The 15,819-nt window shown below is 45.6% G+C and overlaps 1 protein-coding gene across 6 annotated transcripts in view; it reads left to right on the top strand.

Annotated features, from left to right (window-relative positions):
• Positions 1-15,819, top strand: part of MYLK (myosin light chain kinase) — a 324,445-nt gene that overhangs the window by 226,448 nt on the left and 82,178 nt on the right. For 4 of the 6 annotated variants that reach the window (XM_073305130.1, XM_073305127.2, XM_073305131.1 and 1 more), the window contains 2 exons: positions 4,548-4,628; positions 4,988-5,847. In XM_073305130.1, the coding sequence (XP_073161231.1) occupies positions 4,548-4,628; positions 4,988-5,847 (941 nt within the window). Of the gene's footprint in view, positions 1-3,821; positions 3,985-4,547; positions 4,629-4,987; positions 5,848-15,819 lie in introns of those variants that run through there. The other 2 variants (XM_073305132.1, XM_073305128.1) reach the window with 2 other exon arrangements.

The following is a 15,819-nucleotide window of genomic DNA, read 5'->3' as shown; positions in this document are numbered from 1 at the left end:
TGAGTAAGTCATATTATCCCCATTTTATAGATGGTGAAGTTAAAGCACAAAGGTAAAATCCTGCCCCCATTGAAATCAGTGGTAAAAAGCACATAAATTTCACTGGAGCCAGGATTTAAGTCCGAGAATTAAAGCGATTTGACAAGGACACAGTGAAGCAGTGGCAGAGTCAAGGCGTGAAGCCAGTGGTCCCAAATCCCAGGCATTTGCTAGAACCTGCAGATCATAAAAAAGGATTTAGGAAACTGCCTCAGGATGGTTTTATCTATCTAGCTACTTATGTGGCCCACTATCACCATAGTATCCAAACACTTCCCAAGTATTTAAAAATAGAAATTGGAATAGAAATCTCTCTTCTTCTTTTTTTTTTTCCTCCATTCCCAGACTGTAGGAGAAATAGCTGGGTAGTTTATAGGACTTTTTCTTTACTTTGTTTATTTTGCATGTGTGAAGAACTTGTAGAAGGAAAGCTAAGCTGCAGTAATGAATGGGTTCTGCATTCAGTAATGAAAATGGTGAGGTCCATGGTCATTTATCTCATGTGGGAGTGACTTCCATGGTTCCTCCGGCACTGGTCTGAAGGAAGGATCTGCAACATTTCAGAGTGTTTCCATTCATGCTGAAAGCTTCTTGTAGGTGGGAAAGGAATATTATTTGTGCATCAGATGTTGCAAAAAGGTCCATTAAGATGAGCACAGAAGTAGCATCCCTAGGCTGAGAACAACAGGAGGGCTTCATCCACCCGTGCAACAAGTGCTGTCCCAGTACCATGCCTGGCTTGAAGCCTGGCTGAGAGGAATCCAGTATACTAGCAGCTTAACACGTAATGTTGGAGACTGTTGCTGTTCTCCTGTTTTCTTAATTCGCTTGCTTCCAGAGGAAGACTGGCCACTAGGAAGCAGTTTAAAAGGTCTCTAGTATCAAGCAGTGGTTTCTTTAGGATTGATTGGAACATGGGAGGCTTGTGACTCCTCCATTTGGGGAGGCTGGGCAGGCTTGGACCATGGCCCCACCTGGAGGCCTGCCTCTGCTCGGCCTCCTCCCCCTGAAGCCCCACCCAGGCTCCCCACCCGGCCTCTTTCCCCAAGGCCCTCTCCTTATCCACTCCTTCCCCCAAGTAGGGTTGCCAGAGGTCCGGTTTTTGACCGGAACGCCCAGTTGAAAAGGGACCCTTGCGGCTCCGGTTGGTACTACTGACCAGGCTGTTAAAAGTCTGGTAGGCTGTGCAGCAGGGGCCCCGGGGCTAAGGCAGGCTGCCTGTGAGTCCTGGAAGTGTCCGCCAGGATCCTGCAGCCCCTAGGTGCACGGGTGGCCAGGGAGTCTCTGTGCGCTGCCTCCACCCCCAGCGCCAGCTCTGCAGCTCCCATTGACCGGGAACCGCGATCAGTGGGAGCTATGGGGCAGTGCCTGCAGGCGCAAGGGCAGCACATAGAGCCTCCCTGGCCGCCCATGTGCTTAGGGGCTTCAGGGACCTGGTGGCCACTTCCTGGGAGCTGCCATAAGCGCCACCAGGACCCCAAACTCCCCCCGCCCAACCCCCTGTCCCAGCCCAGAGCCTCCTCCTGCAGCCCAAACCCCTCATTTCTAGCCCCACTGGAGCCGGCACCCCCAGCCCAGAGCCCCTGTACCCCAACCTTCTGCCCCAGCCTGGAGCCCTCTCCTGCACTCCAAACTCCTCATCCCTGGCCCCACCACAGAGACCTCACCCCCACTTCTGCACCCCAACCCCCTGTCCCAGCCCAGTGAAAGTGAGTGAGGGTGGAGAAGAGCGAGCTATGGCGGGAGGGGAGATGGAGCAAACGGGGGTGGGGCAGGGGTGTTCAGTTTCGTGTGATTAGAAAGTTGGCAACCCTACCCCCAAGGCTCCCCCGTCCGTTATCACGTGTCTTCACCCCCTCTCCCGAAGGGTCACCCGTGCCAGCTGACTGGCTGCTTACCGCTTGCACGTGCCTCTTCACCCCCTCCCGTAAGGTGGGGGAGCAGGGACTGGAAAAGGCAGAGTGAGGGCAGGCCCTCAGGGTGAAGAGGACGAATGGGGCCGTGGGGGCAGAGTGCGGGCCGGGCCATGGCCCAGGCACCCTTTCAGCGGTGCTGTGCTCCAAAGGTGGCAGACCAGCTGTTTGGGGAGGCTTAGCCTCTTATACCCGCCGCCCATGGATTGGACTATGTTTTAGAGCGGGTGGCAGATCTTTCATCAGGGGAGGTTCACACAGTATCTATTCGCTAGGGCCACAGGTGTTCTCTCGTCCCTTACATCCAGGAGGGGCCAGGGGTCAGAGTCTGTGATACTGGTCTGGATTGCAGTCAGTGTTCCATGATGAGTTGTGGTCATGGGCAGAGTTCTTGGAAGGAGGATTTTGTGTTTGGTGTCGTGGCTCCTGGCTTGTTCTTGGTGGCTTACAACGCCATTCCATTTGGGGGTGACCTCTGTGAAATAAGGTCATTCCTGTCAGTGGACAGTGCTGTGTTGTGGGGTTGAATTATTTGTAAGCACCCCATTGCCTGGTTACTAAAAACTACATTTTCTTTTCTTTCTTAAATAACCAAAGGCAAATTAGTAACAAAAAAGCTGCATGATGGTGATGGTAACCATTATAATTTTATAATTACCATTATAAAAATATAGCCTCCTGCTGGATCTTCTGAATTGATTCTAACCACTATGTCATACTGTGCTAAGTCACAGAGACTTGGACCATTGGTGTTGAATACCATAGTATGTTATAAATCAGGGGGTTTTGGCCCAAGAGCCACATCGGGATTGCAAAACCATATGGAGGGCCAAGTAGGGAAGGCTGTGCCTCCCCAAACAGCCTGGCCCCCGCCCCTTATCTGCCCCCTCCCACTTCCCGCCTCCTGACTGCCCCCCTCAGAATCCCTGACCCATCCAACCCCACCTACTCCTTGCTCCCTGACCACCCCCTCCTGGGACCCCTGCCCCTAACTGCCCCCCCGGGACCCCACCCCCTATCCAACCCCCCCTTCTCCCTGTCCCCTGACTGCCCTGACCGCTATCCACACCCCCGATCCCTGACAGGCCCCCAGGACTCCCACGCCTATCCAACCACTTCCTGTCCCCTGAGTGCCCCACCCCGCAGAACCTCCACTCCATCCAACCACCCTCTGCTTCCTGACTGCCCCCTGGGACCCCCCGCTCCCCGCCCCCTTACCATGCCGGAGCCAGCCACTCCACCGTGCTGCCCAGCAAGAGCAGCAGGCCAGAGCGCTGGTGGCGGGGGAGGGGAACAGCGAGGGAGGGGCCGGGGGCTAGCCTCCCAGGCTGGGAGCTCAAGGGCCGGGCAGGACAGTAGTTTGCCCACCTCTGTTCTAAAGGGTGTTCATATAAACAGGGCCTGTCTAGGAAAACGTTTTCTAGTACTGTTGAAAAATTGGCCAGGCAAACTCTGTTTAACCTGAGCTACCAGAAACTACTTTAAAATCCATATTTAAAATTTCAGTGCATAATGGGCCAAAAGGGGTTCTGTGGTGGTCTTACTCAGTAAAAGCCTTTTGAAAAGGGAAGAGCTGGGAAAAAACCTCTACGTTCACATGCACATGTCCTGAGAATGTTTCCAGAGATATATATCATCTTTGTTTAAAAATAAATCCATCCAGGAGTTTCCAGTATAGTTGGGAGTTTGTGCCTAGACTGGAAAGGACCAAAAATCCACCCACCAGTAAAATATCTCCATGGTCTTTAATCATTGGAAAGGGTCAATTTTGTGTTTTGGTATTTTTTTAAATGCCAACACAAGGTGCAGTCAGGATGACTGTACTATTGCCAGGGACGTGAACTTCAGCACTTGGAGTCTCCTAAGTTAAGTGGAGATGAGCAATTTGCAGCTAGGAGAATATTACGTCTGCTGGAGAAGCATAGTGGGGGAAGGGAAGCACTCTAATGACTTCTTTAATGGGAGCCATTTACAAAAGGCATCTGTGGCATTCCTCTGCAAAAGGAAGAATAAAGGCTCAGCACCATATATGGTGACACTTTTATGTTTTTTAATATAAACATGTACAGGCTGGAGCAATCCATGTGGATTGGGTGTGCGGATTGGTTGGTTGGGGAGGGGCAAGGGGGAATGAGACCCTGCTTTTACTCTGTTAGTGTTCGGAAAGTTAAAAGCTTGGATCTGAACATATAAACATTAGGGCAGAGTTGGAAAGATTTTAAACATTGCAAAATAGCCTCTTCCTCTGCCTAGATTTTCCAGCTTTTGTATTTGTTTTTCTTTAGCTTGTTTGTGTGGGGCTGTTTCATTCTTTAAGTGTGCTTTGGTTTTGGTTTAAGAAGGTGGGTGGGAGTGTTTGTTCATTCCATAATGCAAGTAACAGCCAATTAGCAACAGCTTTTGGAGATACCATTCATCCAAACACATAGTAACCTAACCAACTTAGCCATCCACCAGGATACTGAGCTCAGAAAAGGAGAGGGACACGCTGGTTTTGATGTATTTTAGTGGAACGCAAAGCAATTTAGCTCAGGCATATTGTTCTGGTGGGGGTGAGGAATATCCTTCTCTTCCGATTTCCCTTAAACTTTTCAGGAACCAAGTTGGAGAATGCAGCTGCCAGGTGTCTCTGATGCTGAGAGAGAGTTCAGTTTCTGGAGGAGAAATGCACAGAGAGTGAGTACAGTTCCCAGGGACTTGCATGGGTGGATTTTGTCTATTTTTGCTATGCTAATTCTCTGCCCTTCCAGACCCAGGCTGGCTTCATTTCAGCCTAATCCCCAAATGTGACCCAACAAATTGTTTTCATCATACAGTTGAAGCATATTGTACCAAGCCAGTGTAGAAATCTTTTTTTGTTTGTGCCCATATATGGCTCCTGAAGTCATCACTGATGCAATAAACTAATGGAGTGTGTTCCTCTAATCAAACTTCCCTTCTATAAACACATTTCATCCTTGCTCTGAGATTGTTTCCTGACATTTTAAACCAGCCCCTTTCCTGGCTGTCTTTCTTTTTTCTTTTGCTGATCACAGTGGTAGGGAACCAGCCAGCTCTGGAGAACGAAGAGATGGTGGTGATCATGGTGTACTAACTTTCTGCAGAATCGGTGGCTTCAGAAAGAGTGGTGGTGACACCAGACCAGCTGAGGAGGAGCAGGAAGACGTTCGAGGGGTACTCAAAAGACGAGTGGAAACCCGGGAGCATACAGAAGAAAGGCTTCGACAGCAGGAAGCAGAGCAGCTTGATTTCCGTGACATTTTGGGGAAGAAAGTCAACACTAAAAGCTTTTCTGAGGAGGAGCTGAAAGAAATCCCAGCTGAGCAAATGGACTTCCGCGCTAACCTGCAGCGGCAGGTCAAGCCCAAGACCTTGTCGGAGGAGGAAAGGAAAGTTCACAGCCCTCAACAGGTGGACTTCCGTGCGGTGCTGGCCAAGAAGGGCACCCCCAAAGTCTCCTTGCCAGAGAAGGTGCCACCCCCTAAACCAGCCACCCCAGATTTCAGATCTGTGCTTGGCTCTAAGAAGAAGCCACCAGCTGAGAATGGCAGCACCAATGCCCAAGCTCGGAACACCAGCACCAATTCTGTGGCTCAGAATGCCAGGACCAACTCTGAAGCTCAGCATGCCAAACCAGAGGTGAAAGAGGAGGAGAAGAATGACACAAACTGTGCACATGGGTGCTCAATGGTAGATGGTGGAATAATTGAGAAGAAAGTCGACAGCAAAGGAATGGCACCATCATTTACAGAGAAGCTCCAGGATACTCATGTAGTGGATGGTGAAAAATTAGTGTTACAATGTCGGATTTCCTCTGATCCCCCTGCAGCTGTCACCTGGACTCTAGACGGCAAAGCCATCAAATCATCAAAGTTCATTGTCATCTCTCAAGAAGGTAATTAAAAACACCAACTGGATGGCACACTGTTACATCCACCTCTTGATTAATAATGTTTACTTTATTAAATGCAATGCAATACTTTATTTGAGTGCTATGCCAGTAACTGACTCCAGATGCATAAGTCTTGTTATTTCAATGGCGTGCACAATGAACAGCATTGTTTGACATGTTTCCTGTAGATTCCCCTTTAACAACTTGCAGATGTAATTTTTATAAAATTGAACATCTTGCATTCTTGTTAAATGCTGTTTATATTGTTAACCGTGTTTATGGACCCCGTACATGGTGTTTATTTAAACTGAATTTAGAGGATTTATAACAATGAAAAACCAAATAACATTATTGCTGGTTTGTAAATTTTGATTTAAATCTCATGTATGTTAATTTTTCAGGCTGGTTCTAATTGAGTTCAGACTCGTGAGAGGAAGGGGGGATTGAACTGTAAAAAGTTGTTACAACTCCAAATTATAAAGCAGCCGCCAAGATCAGAGCTGGGAGATTTAATTCCCAACGCATTTAACTCAGATGTATTTAATTGATGTTATACCACTTGAAACGATACCAATGCCATGCACAATGTTGCAGCATTCCAGAAAACTAACTTGAAATGTTCAAAATTAATTAATCTATTTCACAGCTCTGGGAAATGGACCAGAATTTGGCAAAAACCCTTAAAAACAGTGGTGTCAAATTATCAGAATCATTCCTTTGCTATGTTCTGCAAACTGAATAAACAGACTGTCTTGAACTGGTTTTCTACAGTATGAAATGGGATGTTGTCTCTAGTACAACACATTTTGCAGGGGACAAAAATAGGAAAATGTAATATCAGTAACACCGAATAAAGTCCTTATTGTTTGTTGGTTTCACAAGGCACCTTTAGATGTTATGCAGAAAATGACATGGTCCTATAGAACTCTCAGCAATAAAGTGATGGTGGTAATAAGTTACTCAGCCTTCTACAGTATCTGCTCTCTTATCTATGTTTCACTGTATAGCTAACTCACAATAGTGAAACTAAATCAGAACCAAAATACCATACCTAGGTGGACCACCTAGAGTAACAAGTTACTGCACAGTGATCTGAACACAGAAGCAACTTCTGGACTCCTTTATTTTAAGCTCGTGGGAGCTAGAAGTTTTGCAGAGGTAACACTGACTTCACATAGGTACCACGTTGGTGCTCAGATACCACAGTGATGGGCACAGTGTCAGTAGCTAGATGGAGTGGAAGATGCACCAAGCGCATGACTTCTTTCCTGTACCTGAAATGGTATAATAATTTCATTGACAAGCATCAGCCCTACTTGTCAGCGGGTGTAGGCTGGTTGTAGGCTCTCACCTTAGTGCAGAACAGGGATGGTGTGTGTATGTATGTGTGAGGGGGTTGAAAGGGTGGGAAGCCAACCTTGAATAACCCTCATCCTGAGCTGAATCCCTGCTTATGCAGAAAGAAGCCCAGGTGGCACGGATTCAACTCTGGCCTCGGCTGCAGTTAGCATTCATCTCTCCTCACCGCAACCCAATGCAAAATTACAGCAAACAACCTGACAATGCAAATCTCTCTTCCAGACAGTCATTTTCCTGAATTGCACTGGAGCTGCCTCCTGGGCCCAGTTTTATGTCACAGTGCTCTTTCTGCATGAAGTTGCTTTCTTGCCCGATGGAGGTGGAGTACTAAGAAATATTAATGTTATAAAGGGGGTTGTGATGTGGTGTGGTTGAGCTAGAAACCAGAACTAGCTAGAACTCCCTGTGCTCCGGATTTTCCAGGAGAGGAATGATGCTGATGTTGGCCTGTCAGCTGTCTTGACTGATGGGTTGTTAAAGCCTCCCAGTGTAATGGGGCTGGTGCAGCAGCATTGAGTTGTGGTGCCACATGGCTGATATTTTGTCATGACCTCACAATAGAGCAAGTTCTTGCCAGGAGACTGAAAAGAAAAGCTCATGATGAGAGGAAAAGTACAACATTTAAAGATAACCACGCTGCAAGGAGTAGGAGCTCTGGCCCAGATTTTTTAGATATTTAGGCATTGGTCTGCTCAGCAGTGCCACAAATTTTATCCGCCGTTATGGAGCCTATGACTAAGGCTATGGCTACACTACCAAACGGTCTGGACTACGAGGATGTGAACAGCAGTACGCGCCAAGGTGCTGCTCAGTAACGTCCTGTGTGGATGCTGCGGGCGTGTAGTAAAAGGTTCCTAGTTCAAATTAATGTAGTCCTGTTTGGAGAATGCTATGTTAACGTGAACAGTGAACCTTTTAGTCTGCATCCGCAGCACTGTTAGTGGAGTGACAACACATCACTTAGGTGCATGCTGCTATTCACACCTCCATTGTCTGAACTGGGGAGCAGTGTAGACAAGTCCTAAGAATCATTTTCCAAAGTCAGTTGGGCACTTAGGAGTCTAAATCCCACTGAAAGGGGCTTAGGTTCCTAAGTCAGTTAGACATTGCAGTGCTGAGTGGAGCAATATCTAAATACCTCTAACAATCAGGGCCACAGCCTTTATGTTCTTGTAGCAGTGATATTATTAGCTCATTGGTATTATCTTTAACTTGCTTGGCTTTTGGAAGCTACCCACTGGTAAATTTTGAATCAATATCAGCTGGCTTTGGAGCTGGGCGGGGGGGGAATCGTACTGCTGTTCTGCAGTGAGCTGCTTCCATGCCTGCTGTGAATTAAATAACTAGAGTTTCATGATCCTCATTCAAAGCAAGTGCCAGTTATTTTGGTGATTTTTCTTTTTCCACTAATAAGGGTTTGTAAATATTCGAAGGATGTAAACACCGAGACTGGAGAGGAAATAATTAGCATGCTAAAAGGACATATAACTAGCAGCTGCAAGGTAGGTAGTAAGGAAGGTCAAATTTAGGTTGACTATCAGGAGAGAATTCTGGACAGTGAGCTCTGTTGTCCTATGGGATAATCTCCCAGAGGAAGTGGGGGACCCCACCACATTTTAAATCCAGATTGGATGTAACAGTAGTAAGTGTAGAAAGGCAGCGTGAGTCAGGGAACTGGGTTGGTAGTCCAGAGACGTGGTTCTGTTCACTGACCTGCTGCGTGGCCTTGGATGCATCATGTCTTCTCTCTGTGCCTTTATTTCCCCTGTAATCCTTTGTCTGTCTTGCCTAATTAGACTGTAAACTTTTCACAGCAGGGACCCTCTCTTACTCTGTATAGTGAGGCCTTGATCTCAGTTTGGGCTTCTAGAAGTTGCCAGAATATAAATAACAACAGGGAACAGCCCTGCACTGAGAAGGGGTTAATCTAGGTGACCCAATAGGTCTTTTCCATCTCAAGCTTTTATGCATAAAACAGCAACAGACTGGGCTATTTGCAGGTTAGAACTCTGCATTACCATGATGAAGACCCAGGTCCAATCTTTGTGGGTGGGAGTGCTGCACAAGCAGCCTGCTCCCTCTTGGCACCTTGTCCTCCTGCAGCAAGCCCTCCGCCAATCTACGAGCAGCATTTAATGGGCTCTGCAGATAATCCTGTTCAGCCGTCCTCAGCTAAAAGAAGGTTGATGCAATGGGGAGGAGCGGAATTAATAGCAAAGGGACCTAGCTCACGTTAATGAGCTTAGTTCCTGCAAAGCTATTTTTGAGTGCTAGGGTATCATCTGGCTCTCATTGTATTCAACAGTAAAAATCCTAGTGGAAGCAGGATTGAGCCTATTGTCCGATATTTCTCCCTTTCTTCGGAATGTATACTACCCTTAGATTTGATGGCAACATTTTAGTTGATGGCCGTCAGGTGTAGAAAAGGAAATCTCTAAGAAAAAATACCATAAAATGTATCCCATCATTACTGTAGCTTCATTGTGAAGCTCACAGAAATGGCACGCACCTAGTTAATGAATCAGGATCTAAGGCTGCATTGGAATAACCTACTGCCAGAAGGAGAGAGACCTTTACCTGCCCTTTTGCATAGCCCACACCTGTTCTCGTTGATGTGGGCTGATTGCTCATAAAGCATGCAGCATCAGTGACACATGAACCTGGCACAATGCCACATTTTTGCTCTTTTGAAACCAAATTAAAACACTCCAACATTACTGGAAAGCCAAAGAGGCTGCAGCATCACTTAAGTTATTTGACCTCCATGTGGTCAAATTTACCACTGGGGTAAGCACATGGAAAGTAAAGTAACATGGCCACCTGCCATACGCCAGTGATTTATTGGTTTAGGAATTGCAGGTTAAAAAGTGTGGATCTTAGACACACACACACACACACAAAAATCTCTTCTGACATCTAGGTTGTACCAGTGATCTGAACTCTTCCAGCTGAGTGTAACAATCCTTTGGAAGGAACTTCCCCTACCTTGTTTGTCCCCTATTCGTAATCAGCCCTTTCCTCTGCTAAACAACTTTCTACTGAAATGTCTTCCTCCTCTTTTGAAGAGGCTGACCCCATAAACCCTCCTTAAACCAAGTCATCCCACCAGCAGGCAGGAATGATGGGCCCAAGCTGTGAAGCTCTGAATCCAGATCCAAACTTCCCTAGACCTTAGAGGGTTACAAACCAGAACATGAGCTCCAAATCCCATTTCTGATTCTAACATCTCCAGCAAACAAGAGATAACACTCTGCTCAAGGAAAGCCTGTCAGGCCCTTGCCCTCTGTACTTGGCCCATGACTTTGTCATGGTCTAACTATTAAATAAGGCTTCCAAAATATTTCTCTAGGTTAAAGTCCATGTTAGCTATAAAAATCAAGAGCCTGGACAGCATGATATTGAACACTATCTCACAATTACAACATACTGTAGCTAAGAACACTGGCTCTTCCTTCTATCTGCCATCCCAGCATCAAAACTGTTAACATCATCACTGATTTTATTTTTCTTATTCAATTTAGGTACCTTCATACTAACTGCCTGTCTCCATGCTGTTAAAGGAATGCTTCCCCAAAGAGGAAGCTGCAAGGTTTAGTATTTTAGGGATGGGTTCATTTGATGCTTGAAGTATAATTTTTATGGGAGGGTGAGACAGGATCTCCAGTTTTTCTTTTACTAATAGATTTGATTGGCTGCTATTTGCATATGGTGGAGGTCACTGCTGGTTTTCTTTTCATAATTACAGTTTGTGCTTTTAAATGCCTGTCAAAGGTTCAGTTGTTTTAGCACTTGGGATGGGCACTTTTCTTTGTTTATCATTACTTAAAATAAATAAATAACTGATAGAAAAGATACCCAGGAGGTGGAAAATGTTACTCAGGTTAGAAATAAGTACATCTGTGTAGTTAAGAGACATTTGATTTTAGTTCACGTTGAAGTGTGAGCATGCTCCCTCTTTTTTTAGCAGGTGAGTTATTGGGGGAGTTTGAAAGTCAGTGTGGTAGATCCTGGATGGACAGATTTGGAGGCTGGATGGATCGTAGCAGCATGGAACAAAATTATTTTGACTATAAACTACTTGGGGGAGGGATTATCTTTTTGTTCTGTGTGTATAGCGCCTAGCACACTGGGGTTCCAGTCCTTGACTAGGGTTCCTAAGCACTATCACAATACTAATAATAACCCCAAGGCACAGAGACTATTAGGGGAGAAGGTGATGAAAGGAGCATTGAAGTGGGATCATTGTTGGAGAGGAGAGATGCAAAATAGGACTATGTCAGAGCTGGGTGATTTGCCTTTGTAATTAAATTCTGATTTAGTGTACTCTGCTATTTCTGCCTAAGTGCACCACCACCACTGTGGAATGATCCTGTCACACTCCCTGGAGTGGTTTACAACTGTGAATGCCAACCTCGGGGCAGACTGCCAAAAAGCAGGGCAGAGACCCCAAGTGATGGTATCTTCTATAACTAAATTTCACCAACCCAATAACAAATGTGAACTCCTGAAGCCCATATCAGTCTCACCATGGAGTTACAGACAGTCCTCTTGGGCATTCCAGTCTATCTTGCCTCCCAGACAAGCTGGACTTAGTGATAGTTGATTGCTATACATCAAAGATCACAACCTGAATCTTTTGTTTCCAGTCCCAAGAGACCAGTCACTTACCCCAGTACCACTTGCACCTCAGTTCTCACACTAAAGATTGAGAATTTATTAACTAGGAAAAAGAAATGAGAGTTATTTACAGATTAAAGTAGGCAACATATATTACACAAATGAATTTCAGTCTATGGGTCCAAAAGGTGACAGAACTGCGGCAATCTGTCTACACCACAGAATGAATGTCTTTTAGGGCTAATCCAGATTGACTCTGGGGATCTCTGCTTGTGTTTCATAGCTTCAGCCCTGTGAGAGTCCAAACAGCCAAAGAGAGAGAGAGAGAGAGATTTTCTTGTCAGCTTTTTTTATTTTCTTTTTCCAGAATTCAAGTCGATGGGACGAGCACTTTTGCATGTAGTCTCTTCATGGGCGTGCAGGGGCAATTAACAATGTCTCTGAATTGTGATATCCCACAATGGTGCATTTAGTTTTGCTAGGCCTTCTTGATGCTTAGAAGACCGTCCCTCCTGACTGAGTTCACAGTTTCCAAGAAAACATTTCCTTATAGCATATGATAAAGATATTGCAAGTGAGATTAATACATGTAGCCGTTTATAAGCATTATGTAACATCTAAACACACTGTTATAATTCCAATACCCATCTTAACCATACCTAACACAAAGGTGAAACAGACAGATTTCCAGCAATGAATTTGTCATTGCTCAGCTGAGGCCTAAAGCCTTGGCAAGAGCGGCACTTGGTCTGCCAGCGTCACAGACCCTATACACAACCTGGGCCTGAAGGATCGTTGTTTTTACCTGGGCCTACATCAGGTGACAACAATGCAGCTTGGCATTCACCAAGCAAATATGAGGTTGTGCACCAGAATTCCCATTGCTTTGTCCAGAACATAGCTCCTTCACTGCTAGTGTTCTTTTCCCGTCCCTGTTGCCGGGACAGCATGAACAATTGTTGATCTTGTTAGTAATAATGCCTTTAACAACTTCCTTGTGACTTAAGTTGCTTCTAAGTCCTCCTGTTAATCATGCATGTCTGACTGCTAAACCAGTACCTGCCAGAACTTTTTGGATAAAATCCTTCCTTTGTCAAAACAAACGAAAAATGTTGATAGGATAATTCCACACCTGTACACCACAGATTTTACCTCCCTTCAGGTGCATTTTCTTGTGCCTAGCAAATAATTGCATTTGATCCCCTATATGTATTATTCCAAACACCACAGTTCCTTTGATATATGTGACATCTTAGGCTGAAAAAATGTGTAACCTCCAGGAACTGACTGGAAACACATCATCATGAACTGGGACACTCAAGCTACCTACACCTGTATGCAGGAGAAAAAACCAACTACATAAATCTGAACACTCTAGAAAAGGTCAGAAGAAAAGCAGCTGTGGAATCTCAAATGACCATGGCACAGCTCTGCTAAAGCATCCCAAATGCTTTATGATTTCCACCCCCATCATATTGTGGTTCCAATTCCTCCAACAAAATAAAATGACCTTAGTCATAGGCTCCAAATTTTATCATCAGTTATGTTATATTTACTTCCAGAAACTGTTGAATAGTGTCAAGCCTTGTACAAACCCCTGCAGAACCCAACTAGAAACACCCCCATTCGATGATGATGATTCCTCATTAACAATTACTTGAGATCTGTCAGCCAGCAGTTCTTAATTCATTTAACATGTGGTTTATTGATATTTTATAGAGAGAGCTTTTTAATAAGAATCTCATGTGGTACTGAGTTAAACACCTTACAAAAGTGTAAGTATATTACATCTACACAATTACTTTTATCTACCATGCTTATAGTCTCTTCAGAGAATGAAATTAGGTTTGTTTGATCAGAACAAGTTTTCATACAACCGTGTTGACTGGTGTTAATTATATTCCTATCCTTTATCAGTACTTTGTCAATTGAATCCCCTATCAGTTTGTCCATTATTGTGCCTGGTATTGATGTTAGGCTAACCTGCCCAGAGTTTTACGCAGGTCATCCCACTTGTACTTTTTTAATATTATCACAGTATTAGCACTCTTCCAGTCTTCTGGAATTTCCCCACTATTCCAGTATTTATTAAAAATGAACATACTCATTCCATCAATCTCCTCAGCCAGCTCTTTTAGGATTTTGGGTGCAAGTTATCTGGGCAGGGCTGTCCTTACCCATACGCAAAGTACACAGCTGTGTTAGGCACCAGGAAACTTGGGGCACCAAATTTCCTAGTGCCCTGTGCAGCTGAGCGCTGCTCCAGCCCCTGCCCCACCCCTGCCTCGCCTCTTCCCACCCCTGCTCCGCCTCAGCCCTGCCACCACTCCACCCCTTCCCCAAAGCCCCCGCCCCTGCTCCGCCCCACCCCGCCTCTTCCCACCCGTGCTCCGCCCCAGCCTCACCTCTTCCCGTCCCTGAGGAGTGCAGCAGGGCCAGGCCTACACTCACCGGTGGCGGGAAGTGCAGGGACGCAGCCCCAGCCATGCCGCCAGTGAGTGCTGGGGGCTGGTTCCCCCCTGTCCCCCAAGACCTGGGCCCAGCCCCCGCGGAGGCCTGGGCTCCCCCCACACACACATACCCACAGAGGGGGGCTGTGTAGGGCCCCAGAATAGCTAGGGACAGCCCTGTATCTGGGCATGCTGATTTTAAAATGTTTATCCCTAGTGGATGATATTTAACATCCTCCTTAGTTACTAATGGATTAGTAAGAACTTCATCATCTGATCTGAGATTACTCCCATGGGAGATAAGGAGTCAGGGCTTTCGCTGACTAGAAGTCAGGACAAGCAATTTGATACAAGCGGTGTTGTTTGTTGGTTTGTATACTTGTTTTGTGTTCTGGAGCTTGCTGACTGTACAGCTTCATGGAAGCAATGCAGCAGCTGGAGGTATTTTGCTAAGTTTGCAGTATTCTGGTTAAACCACAAAATCCTGAAATAGGCCCAAAACCCTGGAAAGGGGTTTTGTGTTTAAACTTGAACCACCTGTAAACTGTCCGCTTACATCTTCCTTACCCTGCCACAGCACGATTACAGAGGTCCCAGTTATAGTCCCTGAAAATGTCTCATCCAAAGCGTTTGTATGAGCTCTCTTGCATGTGCACTGTCCTCAGTGACAGTGTTCTCAGTAGTGCTGATGTGTGAGCTTTAGGGGGTGTCATCAATTGGCTGATTACTGTGAACAGATCTGAGCAGGACAAAATTCATTGTGAAGTTGTTCCCTCAGCAGGGATTTGTGAGATGCCAAGATTCAAAATACCCAGCTGGAATCACCCGGCTGAGCTTTCTCAGAACTATGAGAAAACAATCTCTGTGCAGGAGGTCAAGAAGGGCTTTTGCAGAGGAAATACCAAATACTTCATTGAAAGACATTTGGCCTCCTAGACCAGGGAATTGAATATAGCCCTCGATCACGGATCACAGGCGTTTTGGAAAGTTTGGGGTTTTATTGTTTGTGTTTTTGTCCCTGTTGAACCCAATCAGATTTTTTTGTTTTTGTAGTTAAGGACATATAAATATTCAATGTTAAGTTCTATAAGGAAAGAAAGGGCAGACCAAGACCTAGACACTAAATGAGAAAATACTTTCCAGGACAGTATTTGCAGTATACAGTAGGTAACTTAGTTTATTAAAGAGGCAATGAGGTCTAGTGGATGGGGCACTGGACTGGGAGTCAAAAGATCTGGATTCTGTTCCCAGCTCTGCTACAGACTCGTGTGATCTTGGGCAAGTCACTTCACCTCTTTGTGCATCTCTTTCTCCTCCCACCCTTTACCTGTGGTGGTTTTGTGTGCTAATATGTTATCTTTTTGATGCAAGTTGTAGACCTCTCTAAATTATTGGGAATTAGTCTTAATATACACTCAGACTCTGTCTATGAACTAGAAGAGACTACCTTGAACGTTGTATGTCATTGCAAGCAGCCTGTAAGAGCATTCTTTTAATGCTTCTCCTCCATTTGCTGTTTGTGCTGCATTTTGAGTTCAAACCTGATTCT

This window comes from Lepidochelys kempii, chromosome 11 (genome assembly GCF_965140285.1).
Source record: "Lepidochelys kempii isolate rLepKem1 chromosome 11, rLepKem1.hap1, whole genome shotgun sequence".
Classification (NCBI taxonomy): domain Eukaryota; kingdom Metazoa; phylum Chordata; order Testudines; family Cheloniidae; genus Lepidochelys; species Lepidochelys kempii.
The sequence above is the reverse complement of the archived record's forward strand: the minus strand, read 5'-3'. Positions and strand labels throughout refer to the sequence as shown.